General features: G+C 42.7%; 1 protein-coding gene across 1 annotated transcript in view; it reads right to left on the reverse strand.

The window, feature by feature from the left end:
• The window catches only part of LOC102438368 (protein shisa-9-like), a gene marked incomplete at its 3' end in the record, with an annotated part of 261,481 nt that overhangs the window by 239,145 nt on the left and 628 nt on the right, over window positions 1–21,708 (reverse strand). Inside the window, 1 exon segment of the mRNA XM_014446353.2 lies at window positions 10,063–10,190. Coding sequence (XP_014301839.2) covers window positions 10,063–10,190 — 128 coding nt within the window.

Genomic DNA, 21,708 nt, shown 5'->3' on the forward strand with positions numbered 1-21,708 from the left:
TATATAGTATGCATGCATATAATATTCATATAAATAAAATAATAATAAGTGTTTTAAAGAAGCAGTGCCAGGATCTGAATATATGAAGATTTTTATAATTATATGCATGTATGTAATATTCAATAAATAAAATAATAATATATGTTTTAAAGGAGCAGTACCAGAATCTGAACCTGGCCATCTCTAAGCTGATTGGCAGAACAAAAATGTTCATAAGAAACAACTTTTAAAAACATGCTTATACAATGTTCTTTGATTGATGATCTTCTTTGACTTTGAATATATGCACTAAAATTTTTCAAATAAGGCCTCTCAAAAATGAGGTGTTTTCTCCATACCTTGTTACTACCCAGTAAAAGAAATAAAATACCACATTCTGCTCTAAACACAACTTCCAATTCATGGGTTTTAGGAAATTCAATATTTTGTTAAAATGACAAGAATATCTCAATTAAAAAATAATATCTTAATATTCCAAAGGGTTTCCTTTGGATAATCGGTGAGGCATCAAACTAAAGCAGTGCTGCACCAATAGCTATGAAGTGTATTCCTTCTTTCACATCCTTAAGTCCATTTCATAGAACTGCCAAGACAAACAGTATTTGTTATCAGTAATTGTGTCCTAAATATTCAATAATATTTTTAATATAGTATTAACCTGACAAGTTTCATGCTTGTATAACCTTAAGAAAAGCACACTTTCCTGGATCTGTTTCATTATTTGTACAATGCAGAGAATGGACTGACTATAATCTCTATGAAGTCATATATACATATGCACATACATGTATACATACACATTACTAATCTCTGTACCCCTAGCATCACCCCCCAGTGCCTAGCACATAGTAAGTGCTCAATAAATACTCATTAAGTGACCAAACTATTTAAGGTATGATCAGTGATTACCAAAAATGAGTTCTATGTTCTCATTTTCCATTGATTGGAAGCCAAAACATAAATGAAAACAAATGATAAGAATGGTGGAATGAATTTTTCATGAAGCTAGTTTCATTTCATTTAGGAATTGTATTTTATTTTGAGAAGTATTTATTATTTAAATATTTGGTGTGAAAATGTCTATATCGTTTCTGAAATGATGGTAACAGTACTTAGTAGTTACCTTTTACATATTTACCTTTCTTTCAAGTTAACACACTATATTGGTCCCCCAGTTCTTCAATTAATTTTTATTTTTAATTGTCTTTGAAACCAAATGTGTGGCAAACCAAAGACAAGATGATTTCTGAAGTTCCTTCCAGCTCCGAAATTCTATGAGATAAACTTTTCTTACTGGTTTGAACTGTGCAACTGGATTCAGGGTGTGATTCAGCACCATGGACAGATCTTCGGGGTGCTAGCTAGTCCATATTCCTGAACAAAAGGTTGGATTTAAATGAATAAAATACAGGTTCTGCTTTGAGCAGGGCAGTCTTGTGCAAGCACAACTCCAGGCATAATACCTAAATTAATGAGCCTAAGTCTCCATTTACTAAAATATTTAGATTATGATTACACTTAGTTTCATTAACTGCATTCTCAGACTAACATAATGGGATTTCCTTTTCAGCTTGTAATTAACTTTGTTGAGAATTCTTATTGGGATTTTTTAAGCAGTTTCCTCAAACCTTATTATGAATTATTTTAATATGTGTACTAAGGTATTAAACTATGTTGCTTAATTTTATATGGGCTGTTATTTTTAAAAGAAGGAAAAATTCAATGCTAATCTTGAAGAGCAGCAAGCTAACTAAATAAAAGAGTTCTCTGAAAAGAGACTGTATTCAACTCCTGATAGCTGGCCATGGAGTTCTGATCTTCCCGGGTCGGACATAGCATTTTCATTTTCCTATCAAAAGCATTGTGCACCTAACGAAACAAAGTCCTCTTCTCCCTTTCTACAATGTGAATAAAACAGATCTGCGAGAGAGGTCTATATTCTAAGGCTGATCAGAAAAATCAGGACATGGACAGTTTCTGCTTCCTTTCACTTGGATTCTTCAAAAGTTGCTGGGGAATATTTCTCTTCCAGAACAAAACATCATTTTCTAAGGAAAATTTGTCCCAATCTCTCTCCCCTCTCCTTCAGCCTCGGATATTTTGAGGAAGCCACCTGCATGCTCCTATGGCATCCTGTACTTATTCCTATCCTGCTGCTCTGCAATGACTGTCCACTCTTCCACCCCCTGATGTATCATAAGCTCCAAAAGGATATTGCCTAATCTCGTCTCATTCATCCTCGTACCTCCATGTAACAAGATTTTAATAAATATCAGTAGACTGTTGATTGACTAAATGGAAATATTAATGACAAGAAAGCAAATAATTAGCTAAAACCTGAGTCCTCCAGGACAGAAATGACCTTGTCTCAGTCCATCCATTTTCAAGGGTGAGTGTAATCTAATGCAGTCATTCTTAGTGGAAATCAATACATAGGGGAAGAAGAGACATAATCTGGTACGTCACCCAGTGTGGGTCGTTGGGAAAGGCATGAGAAAGGTCATGAATAGAGCACAAGTTTTAAAGCCAGAAAGAATCTGAATTCCATACTGTGGCCTTGGGCAAGTTACTTGAACTCTCTGAGCCATAGTGTACCCATCTATAACATGTGGGTGAAAATATCTATTTCAATTATTTCATGGAGTTGTGAGAAGTAAAATGCATGCATGTGGTAGATGCAGAAAGATGGTATTCTGTTTTATTACTCTTTTTTTATCCACAGTGTCAATCACATTGTAGGCATGCTGCACCATTGAATCCTGATACATAAATAGAAATTTTCTCCCAAAGGAACTCTGTCCAAGTGTGCAAGGAGCAGAACTTGGCATCTTTTAAACTAAACCAGACACTGTGATGAGCACTTAGGCTTTCTTTACAAATAGCCCTACAGCTGGTGGCAAGAACTTTGGAAAGGCAATGTAAGCCTAATTAGGCAATGCCATGTGCCCAGCATTAGTAACAATTTTTTAAAAGAGTCTTACAGAGAGTGGTGATTTTTTTTCTTTTACAGGCTCTGCTTGCATGTTTACACACACACACACACACACACCCCTCATTTTCTGGGTAGAAATACAAAACATGTATGAGGCCACACAGGTTCCTCTTGGCCTGGTCTTCCAGGGTAAATAAAATATTAAAATCAATATTCCTAGGAGAACAAAAGTGCATGGGTTTTTAATGGGAATAAAAGAAAAACAGACGAGAGGAACAAATGGCTAAGAATGGGACAGCTGCTCCATTAGAGCGATTTCCTTGGGAAGAAATGGACAGTTTCTTCAGATCTCATTTGCATCAGAAACATTAGTAGTAACAAATACACACACCACACACACAACTTGTGTTATCAGCTGGCAGACAGAAGGAAAACATTTTCACTGTGAAGACAACTGCACAGTGAATTCATGCAGATGTTGGCCACTGTCCCCTGGTGAACAGACCACTTTAGCACTAATGTTCACTCACTCCACAAATAATAATAGTAACCACCAACACTGATGTCACCAGGCAATATGCTAAGTTCTTTCTATCTGTTCATTCATTTAATCCTCACGACAATCTTGTAAGGGAAACATTATTTTACTCCTTTTATAGAATGGAAAATTGAGGCTCAGAGAATTAATTTCACAGCTAATAGGTGATAGAGAAGATACCCAGTCCCATTATTTCTACCCCCAAAGCCCATATCTCTCATTCCCTTGTTGTAGTATTTCAAAGACATATTGGACATATTTAGTGAGCATTGTCCACATGTCAGAGACTCACCTATGACACTGAATACTTCAAGAGAAAACCAGAACTCTTGATCTAAAAGCACAGTCAATTCAGGCTACTGCACTGAACCTACAAATGTATTTAGGTGATCCAGTGCAGATCCTCCCCCTAACTCTTACTTATCTTACAATTTACTGACCCGTGGGCCAAAACTATTATAGTCAGAGATCTTCAGATGGAACAGCTAGCCTGCCCAACTGTGGAAAAAAACAAGAGTGTTGGTAGCTGAGGCTTCATAGAAGAGAGTCAATGCCTCATGTGAGTTAGAATTAGCCAAGTTCCCTGAAACTCAAAATCCCAAGGTCCTGCTAATGAGTTCCACCAGGCTTCTTATGGAACTTGGCTAGAGCTTCATTCATGCATGCATGCATTTGTTCATTCAACACTGTAATTTCTAGGCACTGGAGATACAGGAGTGAATGAAACAAATGCAACCTCTGTGCCCACCCTGCTTCTTAAGCAGGACCTTGTTGGAAAGCCTGTCCCACTGTAGTCCTGAGAGTCTGTGCCCCACCCAACTGATTGAACCAAGGTCAGACAGCTGATCCAGAGGAAGCCAGGCCATTGGTCGGTCAGAAACCATCAGTTTCTCTCTCTGGATCATATGAACTGAAGGACACAGAGATTGAGCAAATTAAAGACAGAAAAGATAGGAATTCCTATCTTTTCTCCACCTACTGAAGTCCCTGATCCCCACCCCTCCTGAGCCTGGGCATTCACCAGAAGATAACCCATGTGTATCCATGCTATGGAGTCAGACAGACCTGGGTTTGAATCCTGGCTCCTCTATTTATTAACTATGATATCATAGACAAGTTCTTTGATTTTTCACCTTATTGTGGATATTTTTAAATACACACAAAGATAGAACGGAATAATTCTATTTGGTCACCGGCTGCAATAATATTTTCCTCATTTTGTTTCATTTACCATCCCCCTCAATGTTATATTTTCCTGGAGATTTTTAAAGTAAATCTCAGCCATCATGTTAGGTCCCTTCCTTAATTTCCATGAATCTCAGTTTTCTCCTTCATAAACAGGAATAATGATACCTCTTCCACGGGCTTTTTTACTCATTGGACAAAAATTTATGGAGCTGCTGCCATGAGCCAGCCCAGTTCCTGCCGTAAGGGGTGCAGCTGTGACAATACAAAGCATTTGTTCTCCGGAAGTTTACATTGTGGTGGAAGAGGCATAAATAATGAGTATGACAATATCAGAGAGAACAAAAGTTATGAAGAAAACAACAGGACATAGGGAGCAATTGGTGGTCAGAGGTAGACAAGGAAGTCCTCTCTAATGAGGCAGCAATGGGGGTGAGTTGTGAAAGGGAACACTGCTGTAGGCAACAAGTGGAAAGGCCCTGAGGTAGGAATGAGCCAGGCTGCTTGAGAGTTGTTTTGTGTATGAATGAGCTAATACATTCAAAGCTTTAGCTGGCAATGCCCGGCAAGTAGCAAATGCTCAATAAATGATAGTTATTATTCCTCCTGAGAGAGAATTCATCACAAGACAGTAGGTACCCTGGGGTATATTTTGGAAACAGCCCTTTCCTAACGCGCAGATGATAGATCTTTCGGTTCACTCAGCATATTGCAAACAGCTGTACCACAAAGAAAGGTCGTATAAGTACAGTGTTTACAGACACCAATCTTGGGGTCTTACCTGCTCCATTTAAATCCAAGCTCCACCATTTAATATCTGTATGAACTTTGAATAAGCCATCTAACCACTGTGAGCCTCAGTTTCCCATCCTTATGATGGTAAAAATAATGGTACTAACCTAATAAGGTTTTGAAGATTCAATGTGTTGGGAGTTTAGAATGCTAAATTATAGTAAATATTACACTATCTTGCATAATTTTACTCTTATATACTCATATCTATATTTACCCTTTGCCTTTCCTGATTAGGACATTCCCCCCAATTTAAAAAAACAATATTTGAAAATATTCCTACCAGTCTCTCCAAAAGTCAAAAAATACGGACAAAAGAACGAAAATTCATCTGGCCCTAGACACAAGTTGTACAACATCTTCAGAAACTTAACCGTGGGTCTGCTTTTCATCTGGGTCCTTGTAAATCCACCTGGGAATGATCCTGACAGAGTAGGGCGGGGTGAGGCTGAAATCAGAGCCTGGTCTTTCTGATGGGATTCTGTGTCCTAAAATATCAAGTCAGCATTTCTCCTCAGTTTGGGGTGAGGTCTCACTTGCTCAGATTATGCTGTAAAATAAACAGTGTAACATCCCCTGAGTAGATGAGTGAGCGCACGGTCACGACACCACTGGCTCCATTCCAACACTGGCCAGGTGAATGATTTTATGTGGATGCTTTTATAGACACTGGGTGACATCTCTTTTAGACGGTGGCAATAAAGGCGTCGTAATTGCTGCTGCCTTGTTGAGTAGTGTTTCTCGTCCTTACTACATCATTAAACAATGCAGCACAACCAAAATTCTACTACCAAGTTTGCTGTACTAAATATAATGTAGTATCCTGGATTGGATCCTGGAACAGCAAGAAGACATTAGTGCAGAAACGAGTGGAATCCAAATATCTCCATTCCAGCTAAAAATAGTGTACTCATATTGATTTCTTCGTTTTCACAGGTGTACCTCGTAACGTAAGATGTAGAATATACGGAACTCTGTGAACTCTCTTTACATATTTTCTGTAAATATGAAATTATTTCAAAATTAAAATTTTATTTCAAAAAATAAGTGTGCTGCCCCGGCCAGGTAGCTCAGGTGGTTAGCGCATCATCCCGATAAACCAAGGTTGCAGGTTCGATCTCAGGTCAAGGCACATACAAGAATCCACCAATGAATGCTAAGTGGAACAACAAATCTCTCTCTCTCTCTCTCTCTCTCTCTCTTTCTCTCATCAATCAATAAAGTTTAAAGTGTACTATTCACACAAAGGAGTTGAGAAACGTTGATGTAGGTTGTATCCTTGTGTCCATAGTCCCTCACTCACATCTCCCATCCTTGAGACTGAGGGGACCTGTATTTACTCTGCACTCTCAAAGGGGGTGGGTGACGTCATTGGCAGGCAGGGAGGCTGGGTGGGGGAGACAGAGTCCATTCATAGCACTTGAGGACAGAGTGTGCCTTCAAAAGCAAACTATAATTACACAGAAGCCAAGGAGCATTTGCAGAAAATCACTATCTCATCTGAATCTACATCCTGTTCATCAAAGAGGTCAAGGCCCTTTTGATTATCAGACTAAATATTTTTAGGCAATGTCACTGAATGCCTGGTAAGAACATGAACAGCATTGGCTGAAGAAAAATCCATCTTCAGATAAAGAGGCAAGTCCTGTCTATCACAGGAAAAGTCAACCATAGGAAATTTATAAAAAAAAAAAGGCTGGCAAAAATGTCCCCAAATTGAAGCTTTCTCTTCCCTAGTTGACTTCACCCTAGTCCTTCTCCACTCCCCACACCTTCTAAATATCCAGACTTCTACACTGACTTTTGATTCTCTTAGCACTTGGCCCAAACTTAAGGGAAAGACCAGAAAGTGATTTGGCATTAGTATTAAGAAGATGAGGAGAAATAGATGGAGATGATTACATATTCCCAGCAATGTTGAGTGAGTGATTGAATAGAAATGAAAATATTTAAGTTGGGACTATTGAATTACAGTCAAATCTGGTAACTTGGATGCTTAGTGAAGAACACCTTGAAAGTAGCATGATGTGTCCCCTTCTTGGTGTATCACAAGCAAACATATCTTTCTTGCCATTTTTGTAATAGTAAATCTCTGTAGCTTCTATAATGTCCAAAAAAAATCCTTTTATAATCAATAAATGCATTCTAATTCTGGCACCAAGAGCTGGTCTTACTCTCCAGTTATCAGAATAAGTTTGTTCTCTCCTAGTTCTCTCTATGATGCAAAGTGAGCTCGGGTTAGTGGTTAGCTTCTTGAACCCCTAATAACCGATAAATATAACTCATCTATTCCTATCCTCTTAATGAACTAAAAAATCATTCCTTCTTCTGAACATGCAAATTGTTTCCTTTTTCTATCATATGTAAATAGCTTCTATAAGTCAATAAAAAGATAAAGGCATTATAAGAAAACCTATCATTATTACAAACTACTGGATTAGTTATATAAATTAAAATTGTTAATGTAAATCTGTGGGAAAGCCATATGCATCTTACTTTCCAAATAGTCCCTGGAAGTCTAGGAAATAAAGATTGAATCAACCCAGCAGATTTATAAGAAATTAACATTGTGGTAATTCTTGTGAGAATGCAATGTTTGTGACATACCAGAAAGTCTCCCCTATGTTCTGTCCTGTAGAATATTACAAGACACATTTTTTTCTTAGTAGAAAAGATCACTGATTACTGAGACATAAATATAGACTAAAAGCAAGAATTATAAATAAACCAAGTTAGCCTGTTATAAGAAATTTTTGAATTACTCAGTGCCTAGACACATTTCTAAGCAATCATTTATTTCAGTGCAACTTTAAAATAAAAGTCCCTTATTAAGCAAGATTCATTGATGTGTCCTGCCCTTCACTTAATGGAATGATGAAATGTGGATGACTTCAGTAAGTTTGCTATTTCATGTGAGTGCTGATTCAAAAATCATCCTAAAGATTGAAATGTCCAATGAGAAACTTGTTAACAGTCACCTTTTACAGCCAGGTACTCAGCCCCATTTCAGCTCTTTCTACGCCATGATCACGTTCACCCACGTATGAAGTTCAGGATCCATAGACACGTAGGTTCAACTTATTTCCTGTGCCATCTAAAAGGGATGCTTTCATTTCCATCGAACCCAGAATTGGACATAGCAATTGCCATGTCAGAGTTTGTGCAATATAACATATCTTTTACAGCTGTGAGATGTGATCATAAAACTTCCAGCTGCTGGTGTATTTTGCTCTAAATTGTGGCTTTTCTCATACCATTTTATGACCTGATTCATGAATAAATAATGTTGAATTATTTAAAACAATGAAACCTAAGACATTCTACTTGGTACCCATTTTCAAACTGTGTAAACATTGATTTTGTGAATGTACTGTAACATTTCCAAGGCCATGAGAAATTATCACCATGCAGAACCAGAGAATTCACCTCACCTATGTCAAATTCCACAGATGTATTCCTCTACACATCAAGAATAAAAATTTGTAACTAAACAGTCCTAAATTATGATTCAACAAATAAAACACCAATGCAGCTCCTAGCAGAGCTTCAGCGAAGGCAGCCCAGACTATAAGATTTTCAATGACAGAACCATTTCTGTTTTTAAGAACCTCCAGCCACAACTAAATGCATCCTTTAAATTGTCTGGCTTTTATTTTAAACCAAAGCCTCTGCATTACTTTAATGTGTGTGTGGTGGTGGTGGTGGAAGGGGGGGCGGTTACTTGAAAGCATAATTGCTAGGAATAACCATGATAGTACACTATTGTCAAAAAATTAAACAATCCTATTTTCCCCACTCCCATTAGTCAGTGTATCAAATCCATAATGTATGTTGTATATACAGACCTTTGAGAGGGAAGAATATCTTTAGGAGCATACCAAGATCCCCAAGTAGGCTCCATCCGCTAAAGAATAAAACACAATAACAAATGCAGCTTTTCTTGTCTTGAAAGGACAACAGAATGGAATTTGCTACTGTTGAATCACACATACACACCCCTAAACAACATAACTACAACTCCCAGCACACAAATGTGCATAGCATGCGCACACGCAAACACACACACACACAAAGAAGTTTGTGGATTATTTTTATGAAACTTTAGTTTTATGAAAAATAGATCTAATTCTTCTGAACTAGTATCTGTTCATTGAAAACAGTATAAAACCTAAAAGTCACAACTGGTCTACCTTAGGAGGCAGACAAATGAGCAAATGGACCATCGCTTAGCAAATTACCCAGGGATTTTAACAGAAGATGAACCAACAAAATGGGTCATTGGCTAACAGATTAACTCCCTAAGATGAGCCAGCCAAGTAATCCATTGGTTAACTAAGTACCCAACCAAGATGAGCCCACCAAGTGGTCTATTAATTAACAGAAGAACCAAGCCTGAGAACTCAACCAAGTGAATCACTCTTTCACAGAGAAACAAATGAAGTAAACTCTGATGATGCCACACACAGTTTCATTCAGGAGAGATGAAATAAATCTTCTAACTAATCAATGAAGAGGAGCTCTTAATGGACCCAAACACACACCAGGAAATCTGGAAGGGTGACCACTGCCTTGGTCACCATGTGGGACTGGAAATGGATCACGCAGCGCTACTTACGAAGATTATTTATGGGGGTTCTGGTATCCATGTTCTCATAATGCTGCACGTGGACCACGATGTTGAGGTCTCTCTCCATGTGGTCGGTGTTGCAGTGGCCCTGCGGCCTCATGACATCTGCAAGGGCCCTGAAAGAGGAGAGAATTGAAGTCTGTTCATTCAAAATACAATTGGCATCTGCTGTGCTCCGAGCGCTGTGCTTGCGAACAGAAGACAAGGCCCCTCACTGCATGGAGCCGCCATTCTGGTTAGAGATGGGGGTGAGGGGAGAGAGACACAAGTAAGTAAATAAGAGCAGTGCAATTAGAGGGTACATAGGACTTCATGCAGAACAGCTCACATGCTTCCCACGACAGCTGTGTAATGGCAGTATCAGCTACTTCACAGCGTTGTTGAGAGGACTAAATGATGAATATATGTAATATATCTGCAGCCCATAGATTGAGTCTCCCCTTACATCTAATACTAGATGCCAACACTTCATGTACAGCAACGGCCCACTATTAGTAACAAATAACATTTATTGAGTACTGACTATAAGCCAGGCACCATGCTAATCACGTTACATGCCTTTATTCAACTAAGCAGCCTATAAACACCTTATGAGGATCATTATTCCTTCATTGTAGATAAGTAAACCAAGGCTCAGAGAGGTGAATTAACTTGCTCAAGGTCACACAGCCAGTAAGTTGTAGCACCGGGATTTGAACGAGAATCTGTATTCACAGCCCTGTACACTGTGTGCATGGGCTTTCCTGCAGCTGTGAAGGATGTAGTGTAATCCGTATACAGCCCATGCTGGTGCCCCTCTTAATCAGTAGTCGGGGATGGGGAGAAAACAGAGAACCTGGGGCCCCAGCAATGTTTCAGGTGCCTTCCACTTCCCATTGTCCCATTGCCCCATGGGCAATCATTCCCCCAAGCTCGCAGCCTGGAACCGCAGCTGGTGAAAAATGTCAGATGTGAGAGAGACACAGGTCAACACAGCAAGAGTCCCACGTGAATTAGAGGAAAAGATGGAGTCTGCTAGGAAACAAGACAATAGCAATAGCTCCATTCATTCATTCAGTCATTCATCCAACACATATTGATTGCCCACTCTGTGCCAGGCACTAACCAAGGCCCTGGGGAAACAGCAGCATACAAGAAAGACAAGATCCCTGCCTCCTGGTGCTTATTTTCCAGGGGATCGAATACAAACATATGTGTTCAATAAATATACACGGGCTACAAAAATTAAATAAATAAAAGTATAACATGATCAAGAGAAACTGGTGCTTGGCGGCATTATTCACAATGGCCCAAAAACAGAGACAACCCAAATCAAGTGATGAATGACTAAGCAAAATGGGTTATATGGAGTGGAATACTATTCAGCCATGAAAAAGGAATGAAGTACTGATATCTGCAACAACATGAATGAAACTTGGAAACATGATACTCAAGTGAGAGAAGCCAGACACAAAAAGCCACATATTGTATAATTTCATTTATGTGAAATGTTCAGAATAAGCAAATCTATAGACAGAGAGATTGGTGGTTGCCAGGAGATGAGGGAGAGAGGACTGGGGAGTGACTGTTCTATATGGAGTTTCTGTTTGGAGTAATAAAAGGTTCAGGAACGTGAGAGTTGTGATGGTTAGATATGAAAAAGCACTAAATTGTACAAATTAAAATGGTTAAGATGGTGGATTTTATGGGACATGGGAAGTGACTGCTAATAAGTGAGGGGTTTCTTTTTAGGGTGATGAAAATGTTCTAGAATTAGATAGTGGCGATGTTTCCTCAACTTTGTGAATATACTAAAAACCACTGAATTGCACACTTTTTAAAAAAACATTCTAAATTAACTGAGAGAGAGAGAGAGAGAGAGAGAGAGAGAGAGAGAGATGAGGTGACCAGGAAAAGACTTTCTGAGGAGGTAACATTTGAGTTGAGCCCTGAATGGTGCAAATGAGTTGGTCACAAAAAGATTCAAATAAGAAACATTCCAGGCAGAGGGAGCAGCAAACACAAAGGCCTGAGACAGGAAAGAGTTGGGTTACCTAAGGAACAAACAAGGTCAACAAAGCTGAAAGGTGATGGCAAACAAGGGGGAGAGTATTACAAGGTGAGGATGATTAAACCCACTTTACAGAATAAAAAAAAACTGCCCAAGTTAACCAGCTAATCATCAGAGGACTAGGATGCAAATCTGAGTGTCTTGAAAACAGAGTGCAGGCCCTTTCTCACCTCTGTGCAGTTGCCAGGATCTGAAATGGAAAGGGGCTGCAGCGTAGGAACCTTTGAGGCAAAGAGCAGATGTCTCCCAAACCTAATTTGCCCTTTTCACTTCTAAACAGGTTCATCATGAGCTTCAGGGGAATTCTGTACCCTTCTGGAACTGAATGGAAATTTTATGTGTGCATTGTTCTGGAACAAGAAGCCATCGCTTTCACCAGATTCCCTAAAGAGTCCCCCACCTCCACCCCAGAATTCCAAGGTACTCAGGCTTTCAAGAGGATAGCAAAGTCATAATCAGAACAGGTACCGTGAACGTGGCCATCTGCAGATCCCCTGGGCTTCTCCTGAAAGCCAAAACTCATGAAAATCCAGCCCCAGGGACACTTTTCCCCAAAGCAGCCCTTCCCAGAGCGTGCAGCAGAGACAACGATTCTTAAAGATCTCCCTGTCCTGGACAAGGAGTCTTCAAGGCATGGTTCCCTCACTCCAGGGTCCAGGGACTGCAGAAAATGATTTGGCATGGGGGGAGGAAATATGAGAATCTCTATATATGGTCTTTGAAATAAGAAATCTATTTGGTAAGTTATTAAAAATGAGAAATCCATTTGATATGTGTGTTGATGCTGGTGCCCTCCGTTGGAATGCCCACATCAGGTGGTGAGAATCAGGAATCTTGGATCAAATGAGGCAAATGCCTGTACTGCAGTTTGTGCACCTCTAAAGGGGATATGCAGATAATTATCTAGTTTTTAAATGTTTTTTTATTGATTGCAGAAAGAGGAAGGGAGAGAACAAGAGTGGTAGAAACACCAATGATAAGAGAGAATCACTGACCGGCTGCCTCCTGCATACCCCCTAGTAGGGATCGAGCCCAAAACCCAGGCATATGCCCTGACCTGAAGTCAAACAGTGACCTCCTGGTTCACGGATTGACACTGATGCTCAACCATAGAGCCACACCAGCTGGGCCAAATTATATAGTTTTAACTATGCTAACCATCACTAAGGAGACATGTCACTTTAAAATATCCCTCTCAACAAAACCGAAGCCTGAAAAAAATACTGATAAAGCAACGTACAAGAAAATAATAGAGTTGACTCTCCCCCGCTTGTCAACAGCTTCTCACAGGGTTAAAATAATGATGGTCTGTTCAGATCAAAATGAAGTCAGCCCAAAATAATTAAAACTCTCATGAGGAATAATCAAAATATGGATTTATTTATTAGTGATGAACTTCATCCTCCATGTGTATCATGCTTTGAGATCGTAGCTAAAGACTGCAGGAAGTCATCATGATTAGTGACAAATTTAAAATTATTTATTTCACCTTCAGCTCATTTTAAAGTCTCTGTCCTTTGTATGCTTTATAATGTACCTAATAATTGTTCACTGGTAGGTGTATAGATAAAATAAATGTGGCATATATTGGGATGCATGCTTTAAAAAGCATGTTATAAATAGGGATGTGTCAAAAAATTTAATGAATTAGACAATGGCAGGAACCAACCATGTGCTGCAAGCCAAATGCCCAAACATTTGGCAATTATTTGTGGCATAGAGTCTGGGTACTTTTCAAACTTAAATGTGCATTAGTATTACCTAGGGATCTTGTTCAAATGCAGATTATGTTTCAATAAGTGCAAAGCAGGATCTGAGATTCTGCTCAGGCTCCCAGGTAATGGATATGCTACCGGTCCACAGGCCACACTCTGAGTAGCAAGATCCTAAAGGTACTGTAGTGGTAAATTTTATGGGTCAACATAACTGGGCCATGGGGTGCCCAAATATTTGGTCAAACTTTATTCTGGATGTGTCTGAGAGTGTGCCTTTGAATGAGATTAACATTTAAATTGGTAGAGTGAGTCAAGCAGGTTGCCCTCCATAATGTAGGTCGGCCTTACCCAATCAGTTGAAGGCATGAATAGAACAAAAGGCTGGCCCTACAGAGTAAGAGAGAATGTTCCCATCTCATGACCTTCAAATTGAGCGTAGGCTCCTCCTGGGACTACAGCAGCCTGCTGGCCTTCAGACTCAAACCGTTGGGGACCTTGGCTCTTCAGATTTTGGACTTGTCAATGGCAATTCCATATAAGAAATCTCTTTATGTGTAACTACTGTAGGTTCTGTTTCTCTGGAGAACCCTGGCTAATACAGGTGCCTTGTGGGAGAAACTACCACAGAACAATTATGTTGAAATATTACCATTTTTGAGGGCAAAGTTGGTTGAATATTGGCAATTTCATGAGGTTCAACTTAGTATCAATTTACTTATAGATTTACTTGTGTGTGATCTGTCTCCTGCCATTTGACTGTTAGCTCTGTGGGGGCAGGGATTGTGTCTGTACTGTTAACTATTCTATGATAGCTCTCAACACAGTGGTGTGTATACCATTAGTACTCAATAAATACTACTGAATGAATATATGAATAAGCAAATGAATGAATGAATGAATGAATGAATGAGAACTACTTTCTTATCCTATATAATAAAACCCTAATATGCAAATCAACTGAATGGCAGAACGACCAGTCACTATGATATGAACTGATAACCAGGGGACAAACGCTCAACACAGGAGCTGCCCCCTGGTGGTCAGTGGGCTCCCACAGGGGGAGCACAGCTCAGCCAGAAGCTGGGCTCAAGGGTGGTGAGCGCAGCAGTGGTGGCGGGAGTCTCTCCTGCCTCTGCTGCAGGCGACGGTAAGGAGCAAGGGGTCCCAGACTGTGAGAGGGCACAGGCTAGGCTGAGGGACCCCTGCCCCCAAGTGCACGAATTTTGTGCACTGGACATCTAGGGTCATATTAAACCAGGATGTTTAGAAACCAGATACTGTTCTGCGCCAGATACTGTTCTAGACACTCAGGATGGACCAGAGAAAAGACTGTTAGTGTCCTTGCACTCCTTATGGAGAGTAATGGAAGGACAGATAATAAACTAGTAAAACAGTAAATTAGTAATTTTAGACCGTAATGTGAAATAAAGCAAGTAACACTGAAGGGTGGGCAGCGGGGGCGAGGGACAGCAGTAACTAAGCCTGGGTGGTCAGAGACAGCTTCTCAAAGGTGACGTTTGAGCTGAGACCTGAACGATCAGGAGGGGCCAGCCATGTGAAGTCCAACAGATAGAGAATTTGAGCCAAGCCCAGGTGGCAATGAGCTTGGCCTATTTAAGGAACAACAATAACCACAAAATGCTGCATCTTGTTTCTTTTCAGTTGCAGCGGAACAGAGCTCAGAGTCCCAGCTTCTTGCTTCATAGCATCAAGGGGGTCTTTAGGGTCTAAATTATGTTCTGACACTTAAACACTTGAATAGGATTCCTGAGTATCTCCTCTTGCCCCAGAAGCGTCATTTATATTTCAAGAATGCAAGAGCCATGGGCATGAGATAACTTTCTGGAATAGTGGTTACATTTGTCAAAGCTCATCCAACTATAAACTTAAAGCATGTGCATTTTATTGTGTCAACTTTACCCCAAGGGCGGTGATTTTTAAAGTGCAAGAACTTAGGGCCCAAAGAGAAGCAACCGTGTCCTGCAAGGAAAAATAACGTGGAGACTTTTCCGTGATCAGTATTTACATGCATGGCCTTCTCCAGCCGGGGGAGCTGGTGGAAGCCATAGGGTAACCACAAGAGTAGGAAGAAGGGAAAGTTGAAGGGAAGTTAGAAGAAGAGAGAAAAGTCAAGGGCAGGAGGGATATTTATCACTTGATGCCATTTCTTTGCAAGGGACTCCGGCTCCTCTGAAGCATGTTTCAAATATACACAGGACACTGTGCTCTGTACTTGGATTTCTAATTCTGTTTGAAGGGAGGCAAAATAATGCCATGTGTTCCCCACTGGTTTCAAGTGCAGAGAGCTTCAAACACGCGTTCCTGCCCCCAAGGTCATTTTTCATCAGTACCTCCTCCAAGAGGGCTGGCCCTGCCAAGGGCACACGCAGAACACATTGCTAGGCTTGATCTTACAGTGGCTCCTTGAACTGGCTCCGATGCATGTTTGGGATCTGCAGAGCATCAAGTGCTTCTTTGTGATCTGAGCAGCCTGAAGTCCTGCATGTTTGTGCTCTAAGGCAGTGCAGCCCAGTGGTCAAGGACCTGTGCTCTGGCCACACACTGAGTTTGAAGTCCAATCCAACCCCACCATGCACCAGGGGCTTGTTCACCCTCTTGGAAAGCAAGCTGTGCCTCATAAAAGGCAGATCGCCATGGGCCTACCTCCCTGGGGAGCGACGTGAAAGTAAATCAGAATTTACACACAAGCTTATGGCAAACTAGCAAAACCAGGTTTTTCAAAAACAGCAAGGGTTCTTCAACATCACCTAGGCCAACAATTTGCAATGCATTTTTATAGTTGCAGGTAGATCTTCTCTCCTATTCTGAACCTGCCCCCTCCTGCTAAGATTAAATGCAAATCTGGAGAAGTTTCAAGACTTGGCCAATGTCACACAGCTAAATAGACATAGCAGAGCAACGGCTAGAACTGAGTTCCAGACTACAACCTCATCCCTTTCAGTAAACAAGAGATAGAAAACTCCAAGCCCTAGGGGGTTTGGCTCAGTGGATAGAGTGTCGGCCTGTGGACTGAAGGGTCCTGGGTTTGATTCCGGTCAAGGGCACATACCCGGGTTGCAGGCTCGATCCCCAGTAGGGGGCATGCAGAAAGCAGCTGATCAATGATTCTCTCTCATCATTGTTGTTTCTATCTCTCCCTCTCCCTTCCTCTCTGAAATCAATAAAAATATATTAAGAACAAAAAAGAAAACTCCAATAACAAGGATGATTATAGAAGGGTAATAGTCGCTGAGTAGTGACCATATGGACAGGCCCTGTGCTAAGAGCTTTCCAAACTCGGTCTCAATGAATCCTCACCCAAACCTATTACATAGGGATTATCATTATCGCATTTTACAGTCAAGAACCTGAGACTCAGAGAAGTCAAGTAACTTTCCCAAGGTCACACAGCTAGTAAGTGGCCAAGCTGGCAATGAACCTGGGGCCATCTGACTTGAGCCATGCTGTTAAGATCAGCCTGACTGCCTCTCCAGGGACTGCAGGTCACACCATTAAGTGAACTGGGTGGGAGTGGCTACTGAGGTGAATCAGAGACCTTCCTAACCGGGGTAATCACCACTCAGCAGCAACCAATAGTTGCCGTGGGCAAATGCACATTCAGATGGCCAGACCTACCCATTTCTCAAGAGAAATCAGAAATCTGGATTTCTGTGTGACATATCCAGGGTTTTAAACATTGAAAATTGGTTCTAAGTTGGTTTTAAAACAACCTATATACTAGAGACTACAGAGATTTCACAGCCAATTCAATGAGCCTTGACTGGATCGTGGTTTGAAACACCAAAGTCTAAAAGACATATTTTAGTATGGCTGGGAAAATTTTAATATGATTGGATATTTGATGATACTGTGGATTTTTTGTTGTTTTTCTTGGATGTGATACTGGAATTGTTATGTGAGAAAATGTCCTCCTCCTTAGGAGATCCAAGCTGAAATATTTAGGAACAAAGTGCCTCATCTGCAACTCATTTTCAAATGCTTCAGCCATAAAACAAACGGGAAAGGGGGGTGATGTAGAGAGAGAGGAAAAAAGAAAGGAATATTTGAAGAGAAAGAAATTAACAATAAAGCAAATATGACAAAATACTGCCCCTACATGACATTTGACTATGTCTGAGGGTGTGTTTTACTGTCATGACTGGGTTGTGCAGTGGGTGCTACTGGCATCTAGTGGGTAGAGTCCCAGGATGCTGCCAAACATCCTGCAGGGCACAGAACAGCCCCACAACAAAGAATTATCCAGCCCCAAGTGCCGGTTGTGCTGAGAATGAGAAACCCTGGTCTAGATAAAGGCTCTACTAAAGTCCCTTTTGATTAGTCTTTCAAGTTTTTGTAGGTTTAAAATGTTTCACAATTTAAAAAAATTAAGAAAAACTTTAAAAATATAAAAGTACATAAGTAGAAATATTTTGCAGACCAAACAAAACATGTCTGTGTGGTTGGGTAACCATAGCTGGCCACTTGCAGCCACTTTTTCCAATAAATAGTGGTTGAATGGAGCTGCTGTTACAGCTGCTGAATGAGCATCTGTACAGTTCTTACAAAATCGAGTGCAAAGCAGCCCTCCTGAAATTACTATCTTTCTCCTGCTTCCAGTCCTAATCAGCCCAGAAGCAAGCAGGCAATGTGCCCAGGACTATGGGCCTAAACACTGACATCACAGAGGCCTCTTCTGGGAAAACACAAGCGTGCTGGCCACCAGGAGCAGTCTGTGACATGGGAGCAGCGATGTGTTCTAGTCTTTGAAGGGGAGGTGCTTAGAGATGAGATGAGAACAGACCCCTCATCTCAGTGACCCTCACAGCCCGAGACAGAACTAATTAAGAGGCTGTGGCCAGCACATTAATTTCACCTGGAAGCCACCTGCTGGTGCCAAGCTTGGCATGTCCACCCCACCCAAGCATCCCTGAGCCCCTGCAAGCTAATGAGTCCATGAGCCCATGGCTGGGACTAAAAACAATTTCCTGCATAAGCAGCCCAAGGTGCATTTGGCAGGGGGGGGGGGGGACTTGGGGCAGCCCCAGCACCACAGAAATACACATTAAGGCTACATACATGCAGAAAACAAGCAACAGAATGCAAATAAGGGAGTCACCTTGGGTTGATTCATTTATCCCTTGTAAAAGATTCCTAAACCCAAGACCAGTCTTTCTCAAAGTGTGGGGTGGGTTGGTTAAATGCAGATTTGGGGGGAGGGGGCATCCCAGACCTCTTGATTCAGACTCTCTCAGGATAGATTTCAAGAATGTGCCTTTTAGGAAGCTCCCTCACACTCTGATGCTCACCCCATCTGAACACATCTGTCCCTGACACAGTGGGAACCAGGGGAGTGAGTAGATATTGCACAATTTTGTAACTGTGTGACCTTGGGCAAGCCACCCAACTTTGTAAGTGGGGATCAGAATAGCACCTGTCTCACAGGGTAACTGTGAGCACTATAGGGATGTTTACACACACACACACACACACACACACACACACACACCCTAGAGCGGTGCCGGGCACTCGGAACCCAGAACCGCACTGAGAAATGTGACTGTCTATTCCTTAGCAGTGATTGGCAGAACACTGTAGAGCCCCGAGCGCTTTACCAATGTACAGACACTCAGGTCCTTCCCCTAAAGGTTATTGATTTAAATAGTCTATCTAGGGAGAGGCCCAGGGTAGGGATTTTTTTTTTAATAGCATTCCAGGTGAACCTAAACAGCAGCCAAGGTTGAAAACCACACCTGGGAAGCTGCCAGAAAGAAAAAAAATCAACTCTTACTCTTCTTTCTCTTCAGGTGTATGCACTTGCTCTCCATTCTGGAATTCCCAAGATGTATATACCACAAGGAGCGCCTGTATTCAGGCTGTTACAGAAGACTGGGTACCCCTAGATTCCACCTCCCAGCAGACGTTTCCTGATACCAGCAGAAGAATGTGGCAGCTACACACTGAGCAGGAGTGATCCTTTTGCCCCCTCACAGAGCTGCAAGGGTGCTGGACAAGGAAGTTGAATCCCTGCTGGGCGCTAAGGCACCTAGTGGAGCTGGGTCTCAACAGGAAAGCACAGATCAAAGAGGGGCTGAAGCCAGCGTCACTTTCTCCCAGAGGTGCCCAAAGGTTAGCTCCTCTCACACTTTGTCTCCTCCCTGTTCCCTCTCCACCCACCCCTCTCCCCCACCCCCCACCCCCACCCCCAACACTGAGAAGGGCTCCTTGAAGCGCAGGTTTGCAAGGAAAGGGCTCGGTGGAGATTTCAGCCGAGGAATTCACCCGAATCTGCAAGGCAGCCTACCTATCCCTGGGAGAATCTCTCGCTACCAGGGCGACACCGCTGCCGCAGTCCTGCCTGCGCATCTCACCCTCACCTTAACGCAGACCTCAGAATCCACAGCGATGGCGGGCACCGCAGGGGAGTGAAGCCACCGGGCCCATGGGGTTGGTGACGGGGCACCTTGGGGTTGCAGGAGGTGGGCGGGGCCAGCGCTTTACTCTTTGGGTAGGTCAGCATCCCCTCCAAGCTTACTTCTGTTCCTCAAGACCTCACCACACCTCCCTGCTGACCCAAACCCGGAGGAACTTCACTTCTCCCCCCGCCCCCATCCCCGCAAAGTCCTCCCCTCTGGAAGAAAAAAAAAAGTCATCGGATACTCTTCGTATAAATCGAAAATAATTACTAGTGAGGTGGTGATGTTCCTTCGCCTGTTTTTGCTGGGGCTCTTTGTTCAGATTTTTTTAGGCAGACTCCCGAGCGCGTGCACACACACGCGCACACACAGGTCCCCGGCGGAGGTGTGGGGTGTGCGTGTGTGTGCATGTGTCTGTGTGTGTGTTGGGGGGCGGGGGGAGCGGGGGAGCTACGTGGCAACTCCGTTACCCATATTCGAAAAGAGGACAGAGCGTGCGCCCAGCCATCCAGCAGTGCGCAGGCCGCCTGTCGCTCTCCAACCCCACCTGCCCGGACCTCACACCAACCCCGGGCCTCTCCCGGGTCCCGGGCAGCGTCCTCGCAGCTGCGTCCTCGCCTCCAAAGTTACTGGGTTGTGCGAATCAATTTGGACACTTATAAAACAAGCAAAAGGCAAATAGCTCCATTAATCCCCAAATGCCTCCTTCCATCTGCTGCGACTTCCTCGTGCTGGGACTTGCATAATGAATGAGGCAAACGGGAAAGTTGGCGAATCAGGGTGTCAGGGAGGGGGGTAGTATCCGCGCGGGGCGGGGGCTCTGGCCTTTGAAGTCCACGCCAGCTCGAGCTATGGGTACAGGGAGAGGTGGCGACGGGGAAGCGGAGCCAGGGAGTTGGGGAGGGGAGAGGAGAGACCGTAGAGACAGCAAGTTCCCGATGCCAAGGACCTTGCAGCTCTGGGAAAGCGAGGCGGCCGCTCCGAACAAGGCTTTTGTTCTCGCCCTCCCTTGGCTCTCCGCCCCCCTCGCCTCCTTTTCTCAAGCCGTACTAGTTGCTGGCGGCACACACATCTTTCCCTCCTCCTTCCTTCACACACGCGCGCCTGGGCTCTCACACACACCCCTTCCCTTTCCGGCTCGCCCGCCGGCCCCTGTTTATCTAGTATTTGGAACCCGAGGGTGGACCGCTCCCTAAAACCAGAGACTTGGAGGCCAAGGGCTCCCAGCTGTGTGCCTCAAGTCCGCTGCAATTTTACGCGCCGGGAGGGGGGTGCGGCAAGACAGTGAGGGAAGGGAGAGACCCTCCGCCCCCCCACCCCACCCCCCCCACACACACACATACACACAAGCTCATGTCCACACCTGTGCGGAGCCAGGCTCCCCCTCTCCGAATCCAAGTTGGTTTCCCGGTGACATCCCCTCAGCAGAGAGCCTGGGGCGGCGGGGGGGGGGGGG

This window comes from Myotis lucifugus, unplaced genomic scaffold, assembly GCF_000147115.1.
Source record: "Myotis lucifugus unplaced genomic scaffold, Myoluc2.0 scaffold_528, whole genome shotgun sequence".
NCBI lineage: Eukaryota > Metazoa > Chordata > Mammalia > Chiroptera > Vespertilionidae > Myotis > Myotis lucifugus.